The 23,591-nt window shown below is 41.1% G+C and overlaps 2 protein-coding genes across 6 annotated transcripts in view; both read left to right on the top strand.

Annotated features, from left to right (window-relative positions):
• The window catches only part of HIPK1 (homeodomain interacting protein kinase 1), a 50,858-nt gene extending 32,613 nt beyond the window's left edge, over positions 1–18,245 (top strand). For 4 of the 5 annotated variants that reach the window (XM_064372677.1, XM_064372676.1, XM_064372678.1 and 1 more), the window contains 8 exons: positions 2,141–2,262; positions 3,202–3,336; positions 5,965–6,107; positions 7,940–8,122; positions 8,609–8,815; positions 10,131–10,372; positions 11,962–12,092; positions 13,457–18,245. In XM_064372677.1, the coding sequence (XP_064228747.1) occupies positions 2,141–2,262; positions 3,202–3,336; positions 5,965–6,107; positions 7,940–8,122; positions 8,609–8,815; positions 10,131–10,372; positions 11,962–12,092; positions 13,457–13,945 (1,652 nt within the window). In that variant the 3' untranslated portion in view covers positions 13,946–18,245. The remainder of the gene's footprint in view (positions 1–2,140; positions 2,263–3,201; positions 3,337–5,964; positions 6,108–7,939; positions 8,123–8,608; positions 8,816–10,130; positions 10,373–11,961; positions 12,093–13,456) is intronic. The other variant, XM_012466621.3, reaches the window with a different exon arrangement.
• Positions 18,246–20,110: 1,865 nt separating this feature from the next.
• OLFML3 (olfactomedin like 3) lies at positions 20,111–22,999 on the top strand. Its single transcript, XM_012466630.3, has 3 exons — positions 20,111–20,380; positions 21,066–21,351; positions 21,679–22,999. The coding sequence occupies exons 1-3, from the start codon at positions 20,267–20,269 to the stop codon at positions 22,497–22,499; spliced, it is 1,221 nt and encodes a 406-aa protein (XP_012322053.1). The 5' UTR covers positions 20,111–20,266; the 3' UTR covers positions 22,500–22,999.
• Positions 23,000–23,591: the final 592 nt, after the last annotated feature.

Genomic DNA, 23,591 nt, shown 5'->3' with positions numbered 1-23,591 from the left:
CAATTTATTCTTTTCATACTTCCATGGTTCTTTATTTAAAGAACAATGTTAAATAAAACAAAAATAACAACAAAAAATGAAAGTATAATCCTTTTTAGATCAGAAGCCAGGGAGAGCCTTCCAACAGTGTTGCCTTTTGTTAATACTTTGTTTCCATTTTTGGGCTAAAATACAATAGCAATCTAATACATTAGGGTCACATTTGTAGGCCGGTACTATACATACTACTTTCCATACTATGCTGGTTGACCAAAATAGATACACATTTTGCTCAGTGGTAATTATTGTTCTGTAATTTTGTCACCTTTTGCTTTATTGCCTTGGGAACCATAGATGAGCTTCTGTCATGAACATTTCCTCCTAAATTTTACCAATTTGTAAAATCTATTTTTATACAGTGCCAGTGTCTTGTAGTTAGGCATGTGTCCTTGTCCTACTATAGGCAAGAATTTTGTGTGGCTTAGCTTTCTTATTAGATAACATTACCTAAGGAAGCACGGCTGGCAACTTTTTAATCTTGATGTATGAATTTGTTACTTTTTATATAAGTAGAACTTCAAAAAAGATATTGTTAGTGTTTTAATTCTGATTTTACTATGCCCTCTTATTTTGTACACTGCTGGATTGTATTTTTCTTCATGACAACTTGTAATTAAGTTACTCATAAGTTAATGAAGTGGAAAATTAGAAGACTGATGATGATTCTTGCTGAAAACAGCAGTATTGTGGTCTATGAGTTATGCTCCTTTGATACCTTCATAGTAATATTAAGAAAAATTAGTTGGTGATAGTTGAGAAAATGTCACTGAAGAAGCCTTCTAATTAAAATCTTTGTATCCTCACTTAACAAAATTGCAGACATTAGTGAATTGGAAGTATAATAGAAACTTAAATTCTTTATGTTGCAAATTTTGATAGAGTAAGTACAGAAGAAACTGAAGGTTCTCAAGTATTGGCGAAAAGAACTGTATTTAGTTGTGCTTTTCCCCAGAATGAGATCTGTTTGTAGGAAAGATTTATTCAACATTTGTTCTATGAGCATAATGAATAAAAAGATAAAGAAGACATGGTCATTGCTATAAAAGCACTGTTAGAAAGAAGAGTTATTGATTTTCCTAACTGTCCATTAACTACAAAAGAGCCCAATTAGATGTCAATGACAAGAGTTGATTTCTAAAATAAGTAGGAGAAAGTTTCTATAAATCAGGATGTCTGCTTTTAAAATACTTTTATCCTAGGCATGATTTTTTCAGTTCATGCATGGTTAAGAATAAAATATACGACTGATTTGTGAACTAGGTTATATTTTTTGAGGTGTGGGGAAAACACTCTAAATAAAAAGGTAACTTAGATTATAAATTATTGAGCTTTTCATAATCTTTCTTATCTTAATTCACTGAAAGTTATATTTAAGCCTTTGCTTTTAAAGATTAGGTTTTTAAAAACAAGTGGTTTTTTTTTTCTCCTGGTGGATTAAAAAGTGAATTATATTGCTGGGCGTGGCGGCTCATGCTTGTAATCCTAGCACTTTGGGAGGCCGAGGCGGGTGGATCACGGGGTCAGGAGTTTGAGACCACCCTGCCCAATATGGTGCAACCCCATCTCTACTAAAAATACAAAAACTAGCTGGGTGGGGTGGCACACACCTGTATTTCTAGCTACTTGGGAGGCTGAGGTGGAAGAATCGCTTGAACCCTGGAGGTGGAGGTTGCAGTAAGCCAAGATGGTGCCACTGCACTCCAGCCTGGGTGACAGAGTGAGACTCTGTCTCAAAAAAAAAAAAAAAAAAAATTTGAATGTAATTTACTAAGTGAAGGTTTTTGTTTGTTTTTGCCCGTACTGTTAATGGGGATGGGATGGATATTGTGTTTTAAATTTTGTAGCATAAAAAAAATTTAGAATTCTCTTAAGCCAACCCTCACTATATCAAACATCTTTCCATTAATCTAACCTGAAGGGAACAGTCTCCCTTTTCTTAACTTCCAAGACTTCTATGAATGAAACTTCTTTGTCTTAAGTGTCTGGGATGAAACCTGAATAGTGGATTATTTGAACAGAAAAGCTAAAAACAAAATAATCTAAAACAAACAGTACTCCCAGACCTAGCAGAACTATTTAACTATGATACTGTTTTCAACAGCTGGACTACAAGCAACAACAAAGCATTCTGGATTCCCTGTGAGGATGGATAATGCTGTACCAATTGTACCCCAGGCACCAGCTGCTCAGCCATTACAGATTCAGTCAGGAGTTCTTACACAGGTAAAAGCTAGAGCAATGTGGATACTCAATATTGCTGCAACACTATTGAGATTCAGATATTTTATCCTAGAAAATGGTATTTCCTTTGACTCTAAGATATTTCTTGGTCATGATTCAGTGGACTTAAAATGAAACATCTCTATGGAACAATATACTCATTCCTAACATTATTGCAACTCTGCCATTGTCTTCCTTAGACTTACAGGGATAAATATCCAGATATTCTTGAGAAATGGTCTTCTGAGTAAGTTTACTCTAATTCTGTGGGATGAAGTGTTTCTTTTTTTGTTTGTTTTTTAAATCTTGGAGCTCATATAAAGATAAGTATGCAGCATTTTGATTCTAAAATATAAGGTTCTACTTTTGCACCTTTTGTGTCCCTTTTGCTCACTCTTAGAATTTCATCAAAGTTGAGAGGCTGGATCACATCAGGATGCCTCTTCACGTACTGCATTCCTTCATTCCTTGTGTTTAACCAGACTGTAGAAAGCTTTAAACCTTTATACTTGCTACAGAACGTTCAACTAAGATGATAGAGAAAATTGTGAAGTATTTAAATAGCAACACACAGTATATTTTATATTTCATATGTAAATGTTTGTGTCCTATGACACATAGGAAATTCACAAATCCAAAAACCCTATTTTGTGAACAGGAGGAAGAATTCCTAATAAATGTCTTTGTTTCATAGAACTGATCCCCTGAATCTAGTCCAAGGAAGAGTCCCATACTTCTTTGCTTTAGGCCATTGGCATTTGACTTTGTGGGCCAATGCTGTACAAAGTTGAAGGGGGAAAGTTGTGTTTGGTATATGCATTTTAGGTGCTATCAAATTATTGTTTATTGTCAGTAATAACTTTGGGGGGAATGAGAACCCTTCTGAATCCAGATATCCTGCCTCCGTGTTTGTTTCACTCACCTGCCTAATCTACGTTTCAGGGAAGCTGTACACCACTAATGGTAGCAACTCTCCACCCTCAAGTAGCCACCATCACACCGCAGTATGCGGTGCCCTTTACTCTGAGCTGCGCAGCCGGCCGGCCGGCGCTGGTTGAACAGACTGCCGCTGTACTGGTAATTCCCCTCACTTGATTGTGTTACTAACGGAGTTTCTTTGGTTTCTTTCTTTTTTGTTTTTTCCTGTTTGTTTTTGTTCTGTTTTCTTCTGGTTTATTTTTCAAAAAAAATTTTTAGCTTAGTCTTTGCAGAGGGCATGGAAGCATGTGCCATCTTGTGGCTGTGTTTTTGCTACATCTTTTAATGTCTCATTGTTTTCCTTCCCAACATTTGCTGAAGCACTGTCTGACTCTGATGGTTGTGTGGCTCCGTAAAGAGCCAGATCCCTTCATTCTTCTTTGCCAGGCTAGTGTAATAAAAGCTCTCGATGTAGCCTCAGAAGAGCTTCAACACTGTTACTTGTTTTCTGCCTTACCTTTTACCCTGTGATCCTTGAGAATGAAGGAAATGGCCTTTAATTTGGCTCAGCTACAGGTACCTGGATGGCCAAAATTGAACTCCTTGGCAAGATAGCTTTCTCATTTTTTGCTGTTTTAAGGTTCTAAAACTTTTTGCATGTGGAAATGCTTAAGATACTCTTAATTTATTGCTTTATCAGTTGATACTAACTATCCTTCTATAGACACATGAAGATAGCTCTTTTTGCCACTCATGATCGGTGGCAGCTTATATCTTACATTTAAAGATACTCCCTTTAGAATGTAGATCATATTGTAGATCATACTGTTGGTTAAAATTAAAAGTGAACACATTTTAGTTTTGGGAGGGATTAATTATTTTACAAATAGGTCTTTATACAAAGGATGAAAATATGACCAACAAACTATGCAAATACAATCTATTTCTTATTAAAAGTCATGGGGAATAGTTATTTAATATAGCTGCAATTGTAGTATTGGGCTTAGAGTTAGAAAAAACAAAACTTTGAGGTGTGTTTCAGGATCTGTAACCTTAAGAGTGATTTTTTTTGGATGTGTTTTGGTTATATGGGGGAGTTAGAGTTGTTGACTGGATATCCAGCATTTCATCATTTGAAATTTAAAATTAGGTAAGCATTCAAAAACCTGAAAGGCACTGTTGAAGCCTGTTATTTTTCAGTTTTCAAAGTAGCTTTAAATTTCTTTCGTTATTTCTTAAGTATTCATGTGAGTGAAAACACTTCCAGAAACATACTTTGATTGGAATTTGGTTTTCAGTTTAAAAGTCTTTGTCACTTCCAGATTAATTTTCTTGTAAGCATAAAACCTGAGTGTGAGGTAGTCAGATATATTTCCAACTTGATTGATCCAAGCCACTGGTTTTAACTCACTCATCTGTAGTTTCAAGGTTGGAATGTTAGTTGACAGTTCTCCTTTGCTGCTTCTCTTAAGTTTGCACTAGCCATTTGCTAAGCTTTGCATATTTTTGTTCTTCTTCTGTCAAAACAGTTCGTCGCTTGGAACGCCAGATTTCTGCCTCACATTGGAATGTTATTTCTTGCTTTGTATTAAACTACATGCTTTGTCTTGTGCAGGTGTTGGCTATGGAAAGGCGCATGGTGTGACTTAACATACTTCTCTTATTTTTTGTTTTGTTTTGTTTTGTTTTGTTGTGTTGTGTTTTAAATTTTGCTTATGGTAGCAGACGTGTTTGCAGTTTCTCTGCTTTGAAGGCTTCTTGTTTGGAACCGGTATTTGTAACAAGTGGATCTGTTACTTGCAGAAATATTTTTAAAACAGTGTGTTGATGGTCTTACAATTTGAAATTCAAGAAACAGAACCATATGTACCCAAGCATTGTAGGTAATCGTACTGCAAAATTCAAGTTTAAAAAGGAAACTTCCAAATCTGTTCCCTTTTTTTTTTTTTTGGTCAAAAAAATGCCAGAATTTCTGTGAGGAAGTACGGAAAACATTTGTTGCTCAGTTTATTGCAAGTGACATGGCTTTTTAAAAACTAGAAATCATTTATTTTCTTGTAGTGATTCATTTTTATGTGAAAATATTCCTGCAAATGATACATAAAAACATATTTTAGGTAACTATTAGAAACAAAGTATGATACTGTCTGCATCTATTTCATAAACATCTTTTTGCCTTATTTTAAAATTCCATTTTGTGGCTATAAATGATGAAATTAGCTTTTTCTTGCTGACGCAAGATTTTTTTTCCCCAAAAGGATTAGGCCTTTGGTCATCCACATCTGACTCCATTTTCCAATTACTATCCTTTTAAAAAAGAGAACAGCTCTGCCCGTTGTTTTATGAGTTGTATTGATCTGATAGCTGATTGGCAGTCAGATGAAAAAATTTTTAATCTTAAGGGAGTCCTCTTAACTCTTTCTAGGGGTATATTTTAGAATTGTTGCAAAAATGAAACTTCAGCATTTAACCAGCTCTTATCTCTAAACTCTCAGACTCCTTTTCTCTACAGTATAATAGAAGTTCTTAACTGCAGGGATCTTCTTTTCTTTAATACCTGGGTGGTCAGCTTATGGGGGTGGACAAGAGAAAGCAGTATGTTTTCTTTCCCCATTCATAAGACTTGTAGCTTTGAGCACCTCTGACCTTTCTTTTTTAATCTCTGCAAGTTAACAATCTACAAGCAACTTCTTTTAAGATATGAATTTTTCTTTCTTTAAAACAAAAAAGAAGAAAAAGCCAAGAATGAGTCAAGTTTGGATGTTTTTTGTGTGTGTTTCCTTACAGCAGGCGTGGCCTGGAGGGACTCAGCAAATTCTCCTGCCTTCAACTTGGCAACAGTTGCCTGGGGTAGCTCTACACAACTCTGTCCAGCCCACAGCAATGATTCCAGAGGCCATGGGGAGTGGCCAGCAGCTAGCTGACTGGAGGCAAGTGCCCTATGTTACTCTGGGAGATTTCTAAGGGACGATCCCATAGAGTGGGAGCACTTGATAATAAGGAAAAAGACAAAGGAAAATTTGACTCTGTTGGAAGCCTTTAAGAACCTATATCAGGCTAGGAAGATGGTCTTACAAGAAAACTTTGAATATAGGGAAACAGTAGGTTCTTAAGGTCAGGAATCTTTTCTTCCAGATTTAAAGAGAGTCTTAAGTGATTAGAAACCATATAGTGAGATCCTAATGCCTAGTAATCTAGGTCCCCAACTTTATTTTTTATAATGAAGAATTTTTTTTAATTTTTAATTTTTGTGATTACATAGTAGGTGTGTGTGTATGTGTGTACATGTGTGTGTGTGTGTGTGTGTGTGTGTATATATATATATATATATATATATATATATATATATGGGGTGCATGAGATGTTCTGACATAGGCATGCAATGTGAAATAAGGGCGTCATGGAGAATGGGTTGTCTGTCTTAAGCATTTATCCTTTGAGTTACAGACAATCCAGTTATACTCTTTAAGTTATTTTAAAATGTACAATTAAGTGATTACTGACTATAGTCACCCTATTGTGCTATCAATAATAGGTCTTATTCTTTTTTTTTTTTTTTTTTTTTTTGGTACCTATTAACCATCCCTACCTCCCCACTAGCCCTCCACTACTCTTCCCAGCCTCTGGTAACCATTCTACTGTGTCCATGAGTTCAATTGTTTTGAGTTTTAGATCCCACAAATAAGTGAGAATAATGCGGTTTGTCTTTCTGTGTCTGGCTTCTTTCACTTAACATAATGATCTTGAGTTCTATCCATGTTGTTGCAAATGACAGAATCTCATTCTTTTTGTGGCTGAATAGTACTCCATTGTGTATATCAACCATGTTTTTTTATCCATTCATCTGTTGATGGACATGTAGGTTGCTTCCAAATCTTATTGTGAATAGTGCTACAATAAACATAGGAGTGCAGATATCTCTTTGATATACTGATTTTCTTCCTTTTGGGTATATACCCAGGAGTGGGATTGCTGGATCATATGGTAGCTCAATTTTTAGGTTTTTGAGGAACCTCCAAACTGTTCTCCATAGTAGCTGTACTAACTTACATTCCTACCAACAGTTGTTCCCTTTTCTCCGTATTCTTGGCAGCATTTATTATTGCTTGTCTTTTGGATATAAGCCATTTTAACTGGGGTGAGATAATAGTATAGTTTTGATCTGCATTTCTCTAATGATCAAAGATGTTGAGCACCTTTCATATGCCTGTTTGCCATTTGTTTTTTTTTTTTTTTTGAGACGGAGTTTCGCTCTGTTGCCCAGGCTGCCATGCAATGGCGCGATCTCGGCTCACCTCAACCTCCACCTCCCAGGTTCAGGCGATTCTCCTGGCTCAGCCTCCCAAGTAGCTGGGATTACAGGCATGTGCCACCACACCTGGCTAATTTTGTATTTTTGTAGAGACAGGGTTTCTCCACATTGGTCAGGCTGGTCTCGAACTCCTGACCTCAGGTAGTCTGCGCACCTCTGCCTCCCAAAGTGCTGGGATTACAGGCGCGAAACCATTTATAAGTCATCTTTTGAAAAACGTCTTTTCAAATCTTTTGCCCATTTTTTTATTGTATTATTAGAATTTTTTCTATAGAGTTGTTTGAGCCTTTTATATACCCTGGTTATTAATCCCTTATCAGATGGTAGGTGTTCAACTTTAAAAAAATAAAATGCAGCTGCATTTTGTGTAATTGCTTTTGATGTCTTTTTGGTTCTGATTCTTCAGTGGTTTTGGAATTCACTCTTCTTTCTTTCTTTCTGTTGGTACAGGAATGCCCACTCTCATGGCAACCAGTACAGCACTATCATGCAGCAGCCATCCTTGCTGACTAACCATGTGACATTGGCTACTGCTCAGCCTCTGAATGTTGGTGTTGCCCATGTTGTCAGACAACAACAATCCAGTTCCCTTCCTTCGAAGAAGAATAAGCAGTCAGCTCCAGTCTCTTCCAAGTAAGTCTGTGTTACAGCTGATAGTTAAAACTGTGCCAGTTTGAAAGATACATTGCCTGTTATTTGGAATATTGTATAGATACTTTTGATACAAAGCAGCAAGTAGCTGCCAAATTGAGGAAGAGCAAATCATTTCATCTGGGCGTATACACCAGGTGTGTCCTGGTTATGATGGTGTTTCTCTCTGCTGCCACTTTGAATCTAGGCCATTTTGTGGTGTTTTTATTTTACTTTGCAGAGTAAAATTTAATCCTGGAATAAAGGGCTTATAAAAGTAAAACTTATTTTGTATTTTGGTGTTCTTGTCCCTGGAAACTCCGGCCAGCATGGTGCTTATTTTCATTGGAACTTATATAGTTAAATGTATTTGATTAATGATTAAGTAAAAGGGAATCAACAAGTAAATTGGAAAGCAGTCTGGGGAAAAGATGTACCATTTGGAAGGCCACGGACTGAGTCACCTTTCCTTGTGAACTTTTTCTACAGGTCCTCTCTAGATATTCTGCCTTCCCAAGTCTATTCTCTGGTTGGGAGCAGTCCCCTCCGTACTACATCATCTTATAATTCCTTAGCCCCTGTCCAAGATCAGCATCAGCCCATCATCATTCCAGATACTCCTAGCCCTCCTGTAAGTGTCATCACTATCCGAAGTGACACTGATGAGGAAGAGGACAACAAATACAAGCCCAGTAGGTAAGATAAGTGAATGGTTCTTGGCTCTGTTGGTCTTAGACTGTTGGCTTCAGGCAAGTGGGCCCAGTTTTGGCTATGAAAGAAAGGACTGGTGGGGTGCGGTGGCTTACGCCTATAATCCCATTACTTTGGGAGGCCGAGGCTGGCAGATCACCTGAGGTCAGGAGTTTGAGACCAGCCTGGCCAACATGGCAAAACCCCATCTCTACTAAAAATACAAAAATTAGCTGAGTGTGGTGGCACATGCCTGTATCCTAGCTACTCATGAGGCTGAGGCAGGAGAATCTCTTGAACCCAGGAGGTGGAGGTTGCAGTGAGCTGAGATCATGCCAGTGCACTCCAGCCTGTGTGACAGAACAAGACTCCACCCCTCCCCACCTTCCAAAAAAAAGAAAGGGCTGAAGGAAAAAAACGTATTTTGGAAGCATAGCCTTTGATGGGGCTTTTGGCGTTGGGCCTACAGAAAAGGGGATGACCTCTTGCTTTTATCTGAGAAGGTAGGATTCACACATGAAGGTAATTTAGGAGACTTTACAGAATCATATATAAATGAAGTTTAAATGAACTTGAAAGATAAAATTAAGAATGAATTTAGAGCCTATTAGTACAAAAGGACCAACTGTAAGATGGTAGAGGCAGCATTGCAGGAGGTGTTAGAGGTATGGACTCTGAAGTCATTCCATCCTGGGTCTAAATCCTGCCTTCACCACTCATCACTTCTTGTGTGACCCTTGGGCAAGTTCCTCATCTCTCTATTTCTTAAGTTTCCTCATCTGCAAAATGAAGTTAATAGTACCTACTTCATAGGATTGTTGTAAGGATTCAGTGAGATGTAGGTAGAGCATGAGAGTAGTGCCTGGGATGTAATAAGCACTCAGAAGTTTACTGCTGCTAGTATTATTATTATTACCATCTTTATCATCATTGTTATCATGGGAGAACCAGAGACGGACCATCTAAGAAACATTGCTTAAAAGGGCGGTTGAAGACGGGCATGGTGGCTCATGCCTGTAATTCTAGCACTTTGAGAGGCCAAAGCGGGAAGATACTTGAGTCCAAGAATTTGAGACCAGCCTGGGAAACATAGTGAGACCTCATCAATACAAAATATAAAAACAGTTGGGCATGGTGGTACATGCCTGTAGTCCTAGCTACTTGGGAGGCTAAGGTGGGAGGATAGCTTAAGCCCAGGATGTTGAGGTTGCAGCAAGCTGTGATCACTCCACTGCACTTTAGCCTGAGTGACAGAACAAGACCCTGTTACATACAAAAAAAAACCCACAGCAATTCAATTTTCATGTATTTTTCTTCTCAGCTCTGGCCTGAAGCCAAGGTCTAATGTCATCAGTTATGTCACTGTCAATGATTCTCCAGACTCTGACTCTTCTTTGAGCAGCCCTTATTCCACTGATACCCTGAATGCTCTTCGAGGCAATAGTGGACCCCTTTTGGAGGGGCCTGGCAGAGTTGTAGCAGATGGCACTGGCACCCGCACCATCATTGTGCCTCCATTGAAAACTCAGCTTGGTGACTGCACTGTAGCAACTCAGGCCTCAGGTAAGTATATTTTGCAGCTTCAGTTGAATTCTCCTTTGATGTGTGTTTGCTTAAATATTTTGCTATAATCCACTTATGTCGGTGGTAGAGACCAGTGGCATAGACATTCTTAAAGAGTCCTTAATTCAGAAATCATTTTCCTGGAATGTGAAATTATTTTTGGCCATCACTTTATCTTCCTATGTTTATTTTGCTTGGATTAATATAAAAATGAGATTGTAGTCTCAGCAACACATTCAATGCTGATGGGACAAATCAGACAAGACGTTTGATATTGCAAGAAGAATTAGCAGGCAATTAGGTTTGCCATAGATGATTTGAATTTGGCAATTGAGATGTGGACAGGACTTGATAATATTGAAAATGACTACAAAAGTGTTTTTGGAAAACAGTATATCTTTTAGATTTTTTTTCTCACCCAGTGTCATAGCAGTGATGCTTTTGTTGGTTTTATTACCAACCTAATTACTTCATTTTCTTTGCTCTGTTAGGTACCGGACTTAGGCTCCCTGGTTCAGTTACTGTGTTAGTTGGGTAACGGTAGCTGCAGTAACAAATCCTAGATTTTTGTAGCATAACATAGTAGAATTTTACTCCTCTCTTATATAACTTGTTGGTACAAGTGTTCGAAGCCTGAGCATCCAGTCAGAAGGAGAAAGAAACTTTGAAGGAGGCATACACATCTTAACCTCTTTACCTTGGAAATAAGTGGAAATAGTGAATACTTCTCACATGGTCCAACCTAGATGCAAGTGAGCCCAGGCAATGTAGTCTTGTCAAGGCAGCTGCTTTTCAGTGACAACTTCATACCAAGGAAGAGAATGGTGAAGTTTAGGTGTCAACATAAAGCTGGACCATACTTGTATAAATTATGTTTTATTATATAATTATCTTACTTCCATAGAAATAAACAGGATTATAATTTGAGGGTATTGTGTTTTACCTCTATGTGATTCTTCTTTTTATTTTTCTTTTTAATAATTTTTTTCTTTTTTTATTCATCACGTCTGCTGTGCCATGTGTGATACTTCTTAGAAGTAAACAGTTGTCCCATTGCAGACAAGGGAGAGAGCTTCCTGATGCCATGCTACTGAATAGAATTATTAGGACCTCTGTGCGCTCTTGGGTCCAAAGAATACAGACTATCACATGAGACACTGAATAAATGCTCCAGTTTTCCTAATGAGCACAGAAGGAAGCAAAATTTCACATTCAACTGTCCTGTAATTTCTTAGAATTTGAAGACTGCCCAACAAGATAGAATTTTGCCTTCTTTTAAACCCTTTTGACACTTTAATACCCTAAGAATTACCAGTAGCTTTCTCAGCTTCACATTATCATTTCTGGGCTTGTTTAATCCCTTTCTACATAAAACGATAGACTCTTGGAGAGAGGGATGGTGTTTTAGCATATTTGTATTTCCAGTAGTTCTTGTATATAACAAAAGATTGTAGTTATAATATTTATAATATTTATTCAAGTGAACATTTTGAAGATCCTGTGTGGAGATTTGTGCCAAGACAGAAAAGAAATGGGTTATACAGGTTATTTTCTTCTGGTGTAAACTATTAAGCCTGACCCTTTCTTAGGTCTCCTGAGCAATAAGACCAAGCCAGTGGCTTCAGTGAGTGGGCAGTCATCTGGATGCTGTATTACCCCCACAGGATACCGAGCTCAACGCGGGGGGACCAGTGCAGCACAGCCACTCAACCTTAGCCAGGTAAGCGCTACAGGCTGATGCCTTCCGTTTGGGCCCTGCACTGTTGTTACTTTCTGGAGAACCTGCTTCTGGCTGGATGCTGAATAAGGCCAAATGAAGCCTCTTTTGTGTCAAACAATTTTGTGTTCTATGGTCTACGTTGTATCTGCATGTGCTACGTCTCTTCATTCACTCTAAGTGTGTTTGGGATGTACATTCTAGGTTTTCCATCAGACCTCCCTAAGTCCATCCTGGAAGGTTAGAAAAATGTCTGGGAAATTAGAAAGAGCCTAGGATGCTTTAACCATTCCTATGATAGGCATATGCTTTGAAACCTAATTCTCTTTGTCTCCCAGGCCATAAATAAGCTTATCCTTACATTGTTTACTTGAGTTAAGAGACTGTGAAGGCCGGGCGCGGTGGCTCACGCCTGTAATCCCAGCACTTTGGGAGGCGGAGGCGGGTGGATCACAAGGTCAAGAGATCGAGACCATCCTGGTCAACATGGTGAAACCCCGTCTCTACTAAAAATACAAAAAATTAGCTGGGCATGGTGGCGCGTGCCTGTAATCCCAGCTACTCAGGAGGCCGAGGCAGGAGAATTGCCTGAACCTAGGAGGTGGAGGTTGCGGTGAGCCGAGATCACGCCATTGCACTCCAGCCTGGGTAATGAGCGAAACTCCGTCTCAAAAAAAAAAAAAAGACTCTGAAAAGCTCATTGGCCACAAAATTCAATTGGTTCTAGGTCCTGCTTGTTGCTGGATTCTGGGATTTTGGACTTCCCCACTCTCCAAACACCCTGTGCCCCAACCCACACTTCTGCTTCTCTGATTACTTGATTCTATTTGTGTTCACTCTTTTCTCAGCGCTAAAATTCGAGTGCTTCTATGATATTCACTAGTAGTGAGAAAGTGTCAATATGAAGGGTTGTGAGAGACAGAGAGCACATGTAAGTTTGAGTTAGTGCATGTGTTTTAGGCTCCACATTTCAAGAGGGTTATGAAGAACTTGGAGGAGAACAAAATAAAGCAACGGTAAGAAATAAAGGTTAGGAAAATTCAAATTTACTGACCCCAGAGTAGGGTGAGTTGAGTCACCAGTTATTAACTTCCAGGAGTGGGGAACCCTCTGATCTCTTGATTCTCCCCCTTCCTGTCATACTTATAAGCAAACTGCTGTTACCTGAGCTAGGTTAGGATCTGTCTTGCTAAGAGGCAGAGGGATGGATGGCTGACTTCTGACAGCATTCAGTGCCAGTCTGGGAGAATTATTTATGTGCTATACCAGTTTGGAAACAGTACAAGTCAGGACCTGAGCTCTGAAGTTGGCCTTTGGTGCCCTGAGCCGGAGTGACTTCAAGATTCCTCACTTCTTTCTTTTTCCAGAACCAGCAGTCATCGGCGGCTCCAACCTCACAGGAGAGAAGCAGCAACCCAGCCCCCCGCAGGCAGCAGGCGTTTGTGGCCCCGCTCTCCCAAGCTCCCTACACCTTCCAGCATGGCAGCCCACTACATTCAACGGGGCACCCACACCTGGCCCCAGCCCCTGCTCACCTTCCAAGCCAGGCTCATCTGTATACTTATGCTGCCCCCACCTCTGCTGCTGCACTGGGCTCTACCAGCTCCATTGCTCATCTTTTCTCCCCCCAGGGCTCCTCAAGGCATGCTGCAGCCTATACCACTCACCCTAGCACTTTGGTGCACCAGGTCCCTGTCAGTGTTGGGCCCAGCCTCCTCACTTCTGCCAGCGTGGCCCCTGCTCAGTACCAACACCAGTTTGCCACCCAGTCCTACATTGGGTCTTCCCGAGGCTCAGCAATTTACACTGGATACCCACTAAGTCCTACCAAGATCAGCCAGTATTCCTACTTATAGTTGGTGAGCATGAGGGAGGAGGAGTCATGGCTACCTGCTCCTGGCCCTGAGTTCTTAATAATGGGCTATGGTGAGATACTCCTTTACCCTCTTGAAACTTCTTAGCCAGCAACTTGTTCTGCAGGGGCCCACTGAAGCAGAAGGTTTTTCTCTGCGGGAACCTGTCTCAGTGTTGACTGCATTGTTGTAGTCTCCCAAAGTTTGCCCTATTTTTAAATTCTTTATTTTTGTGACAGCAATTTTGGTACTTGGAAGAGTTCAGATGCCCATCTTCTGCAGTTACCAAGGAAGAGAGATTTTTTGAAGTTACCCTCTGAAAAATATTTTGTCTCTCTGACTTGATTTCTATAAATGCTTTTAAAAACAAGTGAAGCCCCTCTTTATTTCATTTTGTGTTATTGTGATTGCTGGTCAGGAAAATTACTGATAGAAGGACTTGAAATCTGATGACAGGAAAGAAAAAAATCATTACTGTTTATAAACTCAGACTTACTTGCTTATTTTATTTTAAAAGCAGCTTACACAAGTCTATATTTTTACATATCCTCAAAGTTTCATCTGTTTATTGGACATTTAAACTTACAGAGTTTCAGTTTTATTTTAATGTCATATTATACTTAATGGGCAATTGTTATTTTTGCAAAACTGGTTACGTATTACTCTGTGTTACTATTGGAATTCTCTCAGTTGCTCCTGTGTTTGTTATAAAGTAGTGTTTAAAAGGCAGCTCACCATTTGCTGGTAACTTAATGTGAGAGAATCCATACCTACGTGAAAGCACCAAGTATTCTTTTTAAATGAAGCACCATGAATTATTTTTTAAATTATTTTTAAAAAGTCTTTCTCTCTGATTCAGCTTAATTTTTATTAAATTGAAAAAGCTATTAAGATGGTTATTATTATATGGTGGTGGTGGTTTTATTATATGCAAAATCTCTGTCTAAGATACTGGCATTGATGAGCTTTGCCTAAAGATTAGTATGAATTTTCAGTAATACACCTCTGTGTTTTCCTTATCTCTCCCTTCTGTTTTATGTGATTTGTTTGGGGAGAAAGCTAAAAAAAATCTGAAACCAGATAAGAACATTTCTTGTGTATAGCTTTTATACTTTAAAGTAGCTTCCTTTGTATGCCAGCAGCAAATTGAATGCTCTCTTATTAAGACTTATATAATAAGTGCATGTAGGAATTGCAAAAAATATTTTAAAAATTTATTACTGAATTTAAAAATATTTTAGAAGTTTTGTAATGGTGGTGTTTTAATATTTTACATGATTAAATATGTACATATTGATTAGAAAAATATAACAAGCAATTTTTCCTGCTAATCCAAAATGTTATTTGTAATCAAATGTGTAGTGATTACACTTGAATTGTGTACTTAGTGTGTATGTGATCCTCCAGTGTTACCCCGGAGATGGATTGATGTCTCCATTGTATTTAAACCAAAATGAACTGATACTTGTTGGAATGTATGTGAACTAATTGCAATTATATTAGAGCATATTACTGTAGTGCTGATTGAGCAGGGGCATTGCCTGCAAGGAGAGGAGAACCTTGGAATTGTTTTGCACAGGTGTGTCTGGTGAGGAGTTTTTCAATGTGTGTCTCTTCCTTCCCTTTCTCCCTCCTTCCCTTATTGTAGTGCCTTATATGATAATGTAGTGGTTAATAGAGTTTACAGTGAGCTTGCCTTAGGATGGACCAGCAAGCCCCCGTGGACCCTAAGCTGTTCACTGGGATTTATCAGAACAGGATTAGTAGCTGTGTTGTGTAAATGCATTGTTCTCAGTTTCCCTGCCAACATTGAAAAATAAAAACAGCAGCTTTTCTCCTTTTCTACCACCTCTACTCCTTTCCATTTTGGATTCTCAGCTGAGTTCTCACAGAAGCATTTTCCCTATGTGGCTCTCTCACTGTGCATTGCTACCTTGCTTCTGTGAGAATTCAGGAAGCAGGTGAGAGGAGTCAAGCCAATATTAAATATGCATTCTTTTAAAGTATGTGCAATCACTTTTAGAATGATTTTTTTTTTTTTTGCCTTTTCCCATGTGGCAGTCCTTCCTGCAAATAGTTGACATTCCTAGTAAAATATTTGCTTGTTGAAAAAAACATATAACAGATGTGTTTATACCAAAGAGCCTGTTGTATTGCTTACCATGTCCCCATACTATGAGGAGGAGTTTTGTGGTGCCGCTCGTGACAAGGAACTTACAGAAAGGTTTCTTAGCTGGTGAAGAATATGGAGGAGAAACCAAGCCTGTTGAGTCATTGAGGCTTTTGAGGTTTCTTTTTTAACAGCTTCTATTGTTTTGGGGCCCTTCAAGCTGTGAAACTGTCCTTGTACTCTCAGCTCCTGCATGGATCTGGGTCAAGTAGAAGGTACTGGGGATGGGGACATTCCTGCCCATAAAGGATTTGGGGAAAGAAAGTTAATCCTAAAATACAGGTGTGTTCCATCTGAATTGAAAATGATATATTTGAGAGATAATTTTAGGACTGATTCTATGTAGACAGAGATGGTGTCAAGGAGGTGCAGGATGGAGATGGGAGATTTCATGGAGCCTGGTCAGCCAGCTCTGTATCAGGCTGAACACCGAGGAGTTGTCAAAGTATTTGGAGTTTCTTCATTGTAAGGAGTAAGGGCTTCCAAGATGGGGCAGGTAGTCAGTACAGCCTACCAGGAACATGTTGTGTTTTCTTTATTTTTAAAAATCACTATATTGAGTTGTGTTTTCAGCACTATATTGGTCAAGATAGTCAAGCAGTTTGTATAATTTCTGTCACTAGTGTCATACAGTTTTCTGGTCAACATGTGTGATCTTTATGTCTCCTTTTTGCCAAGCACATTTTGATTTTATTATTTGAACACAGGTCTAGTTTCTAAAGGACAAATTTTTTGTTCCTATCTTTTTTCTATAAGGGACAAGATTTGTTGTTTTTGTAAGAAATGAGACGCAGGAAACAAAACCCAATTCCTGCACCCCAGTCCAATAAGCAGATACCACTTAGGAGTCCAGACTCCACGGAAAAAGATAATACCAAGAGCTTATATTGTTAACTTAATCATCTGACTAGCAGTGTGTGGCTTTAAAAACTTTAGAGATTTTTCAGTCTTTAGTCTGCAAACTGGCATTTCTGATTTTCCAACATAAAAATCCACCTGTGTCTGCTGAATGTGTATGTGCTCTACGTGGCTTTTAGATTCTGTCCCTGGGGCTTAACATTGTTGGCCCTGACAGGAAGGAGGGAAGCCTGGTGAATTTAGTGAGCAGCTGGTCTGGGTCACAGTGACCTGACCTTAAACCAGCTTAAGGCTTTAAGTCCTCTCTCAGAACTTGCATTTTGAGCTTCTCCCCTTCCAGGTGAGAGAGGAATCGTGGAAGGGTTCAATGTAGCCACTCTGGGCTCATAGGGACACTTGGTCACTCAGAGTTTTTAATAGCTCCCAGGAGGTGATACCATTTTCAGTGCTCAGCTGAAATACCTACCCCAGGAATATGAACTCCATTTCGAACAGTCTGGCCATTCTGAGCCTGTTTTTGTGATTGCTCATCCATTGTCCTCCACTAGAGGGGCTAAGATTGACTGCTTTTAGCCAGGCAAGCACAGTAAAGCGTGTTTTATTCAGCATTATTATGGAAAAATTTGCTAGTTGAGATGGTTTGTTTTAGGATAGGAAATGAAATTGCCTCTCAGTGACAGGAGTGGCCCGAGCCTGCTTCCTATTTTGATTTTTTTTTTTAACTGATAGATGGTGCAGCATGTCTACATGGTTGTTTGTTGCTAAACTTTATATAATGTGTGGTTTCAATTCAGCTTGAAAAAATAATCTCACTACATGTAGCAGTACATTATATGTACATTATATGTAATGTTAGTATTTCTGCTTTGAATCCTTGATATTGCAATGGAATTCCTACTTTATTAAATGTATTTGATATGCTACTTATTGTGTGCGCTTTTAAACCTTTTTTGCTTTCTCCCTTTTTTTTGGTTGTGTGCTTTCTTTTACAACAAGCCTCTAGAAACAGATAGTTTCTGAGAATTACTGAGCTATGTTTGTAATGCAGATGTACTTAGGAAGTATGTAAAATAATCATTTTAACAAAAGAAATAGATATTTAAAATTTAATACTAACTATGGGAAAAGGGTCCATTGTGTAAAACATAGTTTATCTTTGGATTCAATGTTTGTCTTTGGTTTTACAAAGTAGCTTGTATTTTCAGTATTTTCTACATAATACGGTAAAATGTAGAGCAATTGCAATGCATCAATAAAATGGGTAAATTTTCTGAATCGTGGCTGTTTTTGACTTCTGTTATAGGATACAAAGGGGATCAACAAATGACATCTTTGAAGTAGCTAAACGTACTGTATTTGAACATCAATAGAGTACTAGAGACAATTTCATTCTTCATACAAATCTCCATACCGGAAATGAATAGGGTTTGGTAGGGAATACTTCCCAAGAATGCAGTGGTGTCCAGGGCCCTTACTTAACATCATCTGGATCTGACTCTTTGAAAGAAGTAGAAGACTTCTGAGACAGGCTAATTAAGCTTTGCTTCCTAACGTGTTTTGCCAAATAGCAGTAGCAGAATGAAAAGATGAGTCACCACAGGAAGATGGTATTTTTTTTCCCTCCTTTCAAATTGTACTGTTAGAGTCATGGTCCTTTTTAGAGAAGGAACCTCTCTGATCAGATTCTCTTGATTCTGAAGTGAATAGAATTTCTCCCGATAAAGAAATAGGGGTTTGTCTGAATTAATGACTGGACATCTCTGAGTAAATGCTTTATTTAATTTTTTTTTTTTTTGAAACAGAGTCTTGCTCTGTTGCCAGGCGCCAGGCTGGAGTGCAGTGGCACAATCTTGGCTCTCTGCAACCTCCACTTCCCCGGTTCAAGCAATTCTCTTGCCTCAGCCTCCCGAGTAGCTGGGACCACAGGTGCACACCATCATGCTCTGCTAATTTTTGTATTTTTTAGTAGACACAGGGTTTCACCATGGTCTCGATCTCTTGACCTCATGATCCGCCCACCTTGGCCTCCCAAAGTGCTGGGATTACAGGCTTAAGCCACTGCACCCAGCCTTATTTAATTTTTTTTGGCCTGTGTATCAGTCCGAGTCTGCCTTATGGTGGCCATTAATTCATTTTGTGCTCCTGTAGCCTTAGTTGGGATATAGAAGTGAGAAACACTCAGAAATACCCTTTTGGGCCACAACCAAGAGAGATAACCAATGTCTTTTCTCCCAGTAGTAGGGAGGTCAGAATACATTTATTTTGATTTAGACTGCAACATATATATATATACACACACACACACACACACATTTCAGATTCACCCCCCTCCCCGTAAGTGAATATAATAAATCAGTGTGAACTCACTGAACACTCAGTTTTGGTGAGAGAATATACCTGGCCTCTTTCAAGCACAGGAAAGCCATGTAAAACAGTGCTGCTGTCAGCCTTACTTCCAGACAATCAGTTAATTTACTACGCCTCAATGACCTGTTTTTTTTTTTTTTAATCTTAGTTTTATTTTCTTCCTTGGGCTAAATCAGATATTCGCATAGCCCCCAAAGTAGTAATTGGATAGTCTGGGGGGGAAATCTGCATTTTAGTTGTGAAAACCCCTGTAAATTCATTTGGCTTGCTTTGTGGAAAATTTTCCTCATGGGGTGAAGTCTAAGCCTTAGTTTCTGTATTAATCATGAGATGACACTAGGTGCTTAGCACAAGGTGGCGCCAATGAGCTTTAGAAGAAGTTGGGATTGACCACTTGGACCTTTTTTTCCTGCTTCCTCCCCTCAATCTCACCTCCCTGGCTTCCAGCTTCTACTGAACAAGGCAGAAAATCCACTCTATTATTGCAGAGAAAGGGAAGGATTAACGAAAGATCTTAGTTTCTTAAGACGTCAGCACTGGTGAAGCTCTCCTAAAACAGGAATGGCGTTTGCCGAGTTTTATCTGGGGTCTCTGCTTCCTGCAGCTAGCTTCTCTGCTTGACTGCTCAGAAGGCCTCTGCCTTGGGGTTTCCATCTCTTTCCCCTCCAGGGGAGCCTACAGCCTAGGCGGGAGGTGGTTAAGGATTCTGGCTGCTGTGCAATGGGGCCATCTGTGTTTGATCAATCCTGGCGGGAAGGAGGGGGTGGGGGTTGTAAAGAGACTGAAAGCATTCCAGAGTAGTGAGAGAAATCCAGAGATCAGGAGAGAAGGCACCGCCCCCACCCGCCTCCAAAGCTAACCCTCGGGCTTGAGGGGAAGAGACCGACTGCCCGTTCCTTCCACTCGTTCCTTCCACTCTCGGAGCTGCCATGGGGCCCAGCACCCCTCTCCTCATCTTGTTCCTTTTGTCATGGTCGGGACCCCTTCAAGGACAGCAGCACCACCTTGTGGAGTACATGGAACGCCGACTAGCTGCTTTAGAGGTGAGGGACTCCTTCCTCTTCTAGCTTAGCCTAGAAGGATTCCAGGTCTATTGGTTCAACCAGTTTGTTAGGGATCTGGGGATAACAAGATAGGCCTCTGCAAGAGCCTACAGAAAATTCTCTGTTCCTTCAGAGTAACAAGCCCTCCTCTTTTCCCACATAGAACAATTCCAAAGCAAATAGACTTTTGCCTTTTATCTCTGGGATTAGATAGAATAGGGGGACACAGTGGAAACGAGAGCCAAGATTGTGGAGCTACATCTCTGGAGGAGCTGATGAGTCTGTTGAAGTTGGAGGTTCCCAGAGAATCTGCAACTTCCTGTCTTTAACAGGTTGAGATCTGTAGCATTTTAATTCCCCAGAGAAGAATTGCTAAGGGAGCAGACACCTTTTCCCATCTTCATACACTTAGACCTGCCTAGAGGCTCAGATGACTCTGGAACTGCTCACAGAGAACACGGACTGGAGGACATGGAGTCAGGGTAAGGGCCTAGGTGGATCTCAGCTAGGCTCTTTGCACATTTAGCACCTCTGCACATCTGGTTTCCTTTCCTGCAGGAGTGGAAGGGGATATTGAAGCCTGGCGGAGTTTGTTCTTTTTCCCATTCCTGGCTCCCGGGTTGGGCCTCTCCCTGCCTGGGAGTTGTAACCCTACAACCTCCCTCCTGATCCCCCATCCCTTCAGGAACGGCTGGCCCAGTGCCAGGATCAGAGTAGTCGGCATGCAGCTGAGCTGCGGGACTTCAAGAACAAGATGCTGCCACTGCTGGAGGTCGCAGAGAAGGAGCGGGAGGCGCTCAGAACTGAAGCTGACACCATCTCCGGGAGGGTGGACCGTCTGGAGCGGGAGGTGGACTATCTGGAGACCCAGAGCCCGGCTCTGCCCTGTGTAGAGCTTGATGAGAAGGTGACTGGAGGCCCTGGGACAAAAGGCAAGGGAAGAAGAAATGAGAAGTATGATATGGTGACAGGTAGGTGATCCGAAAGCAGGCCCCTAACTCTCTCAGAACTGATATTCTTCCTTCGTCCTTCTTACTCTTTTTTTCTATTTGGCCCAGTCCATTATGGCTCTGTCTTCTGGAATCTGTTTCAGAGAAACCTCTGTAATGCCAGGCCTATTAAGGAGAGTTCTGGGGACCCAGGCCCCTACGGTACCCGCTTTTCTCAATTTTCCCTAAGAGTGGAGGCATCCACTGGGCAAATGCTCACTATTCCCCAGATCACCCACCCTGGGGGAGTTCCTGCTGTAGGCATCTAATTCTTGCCTCTATTTCCTTTCCCTGTGCTTTTCTCATCAGACTGTGGCTACACAATCTCTCAAGTGAGATCAATGAAGATTCTGAAGCGATTTGGTGGCCCAGCTGGTCTATGGACCAAGGATCCACTGGGGCAAACAGAGAAGATCTATGTGTTAGATGGGACACAGAATGACACAGCCTTTGTCTTCCCAAGGCTGCGTGACTTCACTCTTGCCATGGCTGCCCGGAAAGCTTCCCGAGTCCGGGTGCCCTTCCCCTGGATAGGCACAGGGCAGCTGGTATATGGTGGGTTTCTTTATTTTGCCCGGAGGCCTCCTGGAGGACCTGGCGGGGGTGGTGAGATGGAGAACACTTTGCAGCTCATCAAATTCCACCTGGCAAACCGAACAGTGGTGGACAGCTCAGTATTCCCAGCAGAAGGGTTGATCCCCCCATATGGCCTGACAGCAGACACCTACATTGACCTGGCAGCTGATGAGGAAGGCCTTTGGGCTGTCTATGCCACCCGGGAGGATGACAGGCACTTGTGTCTGGCCAAGTTAGATCCACAGACACTGGACACAGAGCAACAATGGGACACACCATGTCCCAGAGAGAATGCTGAGGCTGCCTTTGTCATCTGTGGGACCCTATACGTCGTCTATAACACCCGTCCTGCCAGTCGGGCCCGCATCCAGTGCTCCTTTGATGCCAGTGGCACCCTGACCCCTGAACGGGCAGCCCTCCCTTATTTTCCCCGCAGATATGGTGCTCATGCCAGCCTCCGCTATAACCCCCGAGAACGCCAGCTGTATGCCTGGGATGATGGCTACCAGATTGTCTATAAGCTGGAGATGCGGAAGAAAGAGGAGGAGGTTTGAGGAGCTAGCCTTGTTTTTTTGCATCTTTCTCACTCCCATACATTTATATTATATCCCCACTAAATTTCCTGTTCCTCATTCTTTAAATGTGGGCCAGTTGTGGCTCAAATCCCCTCTATTTTTACCAATGGCAAGCAAATTCTTACAGCTCATTTATTTCATACAGAACTCCAGATCCTGAGTAATCCTTTTAGCGCTAAAAGAGTCAAAAGCCTCAACGTTCACTCCTGTTCTCCTGCCCCATGTCAAGAAATTTCAGGCTAAGGGTGACCCAGACCCAGAGTGCTGACCTTGTATGGGGCAGGCCCAGGGAGCAGGCAGCAGTGTTCTTGCCCTCAGAGGGACTTGGGGAGAGAGGACTACGAGATGTCCAGCTCTGCCCTCTCTTCCTCGCTCCTCCCTTCAGTGTCCTGAGGAACAGCACTTTCTCCACATTATTTTGTATTGCAACATTTTGCATTAAAATGAAAATCCACTACTCCTCTCCTGTGTTTGTTTAGGGCAGCCCTCAGATCAAATTTCCCCGCTGACCGTCCATTTTCTCCCTCCCAACCCATCCCCACTGCTTGAGCCATTTTAAGGACTTGGCAGGGCTCACTGTGAGGCGCCTGGGGGAAGCAGCAGAATCCCGCCACTTTAGGAGGCTGGACGAAAGGTCTCCGTCCACACCCACCGCCATCCACAGCAGCCAATCCACGGCAGCCACCCCAGAACCTCAGTGGCACCGTGCCTCTGGCTGTGAGACACGGGCCCAGGGCAGAGCTTCCAGTTCCGATTCCCAGAGGATTTTGAACTAGAAAATAGATGTTAGCTGCATTGCAGTCTGGTGTAGAAACCAGAGCCCTGAATGCCTGTGTTTTGAGTAAGAACGGAAGTCTCCCCTGTAAAGTGAACTCTGCCCCGCACCCCAGACCTCCACTCCCACCTCCAGCATAGCGCTCCTGCGGGGCCCGGTTGCACAACTCTTCTTGGTCTGAACCGCTCTGATTTTCCTGCTGCCACAGCGTCTGCGGTTTGGGCAGGGAGGAGGGGCAATGACCGTGTCCCAGATGTTGGCCTTACCCGGTCCGCTGCCTTTGCCTCATCACCCCC

This window comes from Aotus nancymaae, unplaced genomic scaffold (genome assembly GCF_030222135.1).
Source record: "Aotus nancymaae isolate 86718 unplaced genomic scaffold, 86718_ANA_hifiasm-v0.15.2.pri h1tg000007l, whole genome shotgun sequence".
NCBI lineage: Eukaryota > Metazoa > Chordata > Mammalia > Primates > Aotidae > Aotus > Aotus nancymaae.
This window is presented reverse-complemented; position numbering and strand designations above follow the sequence as displayed.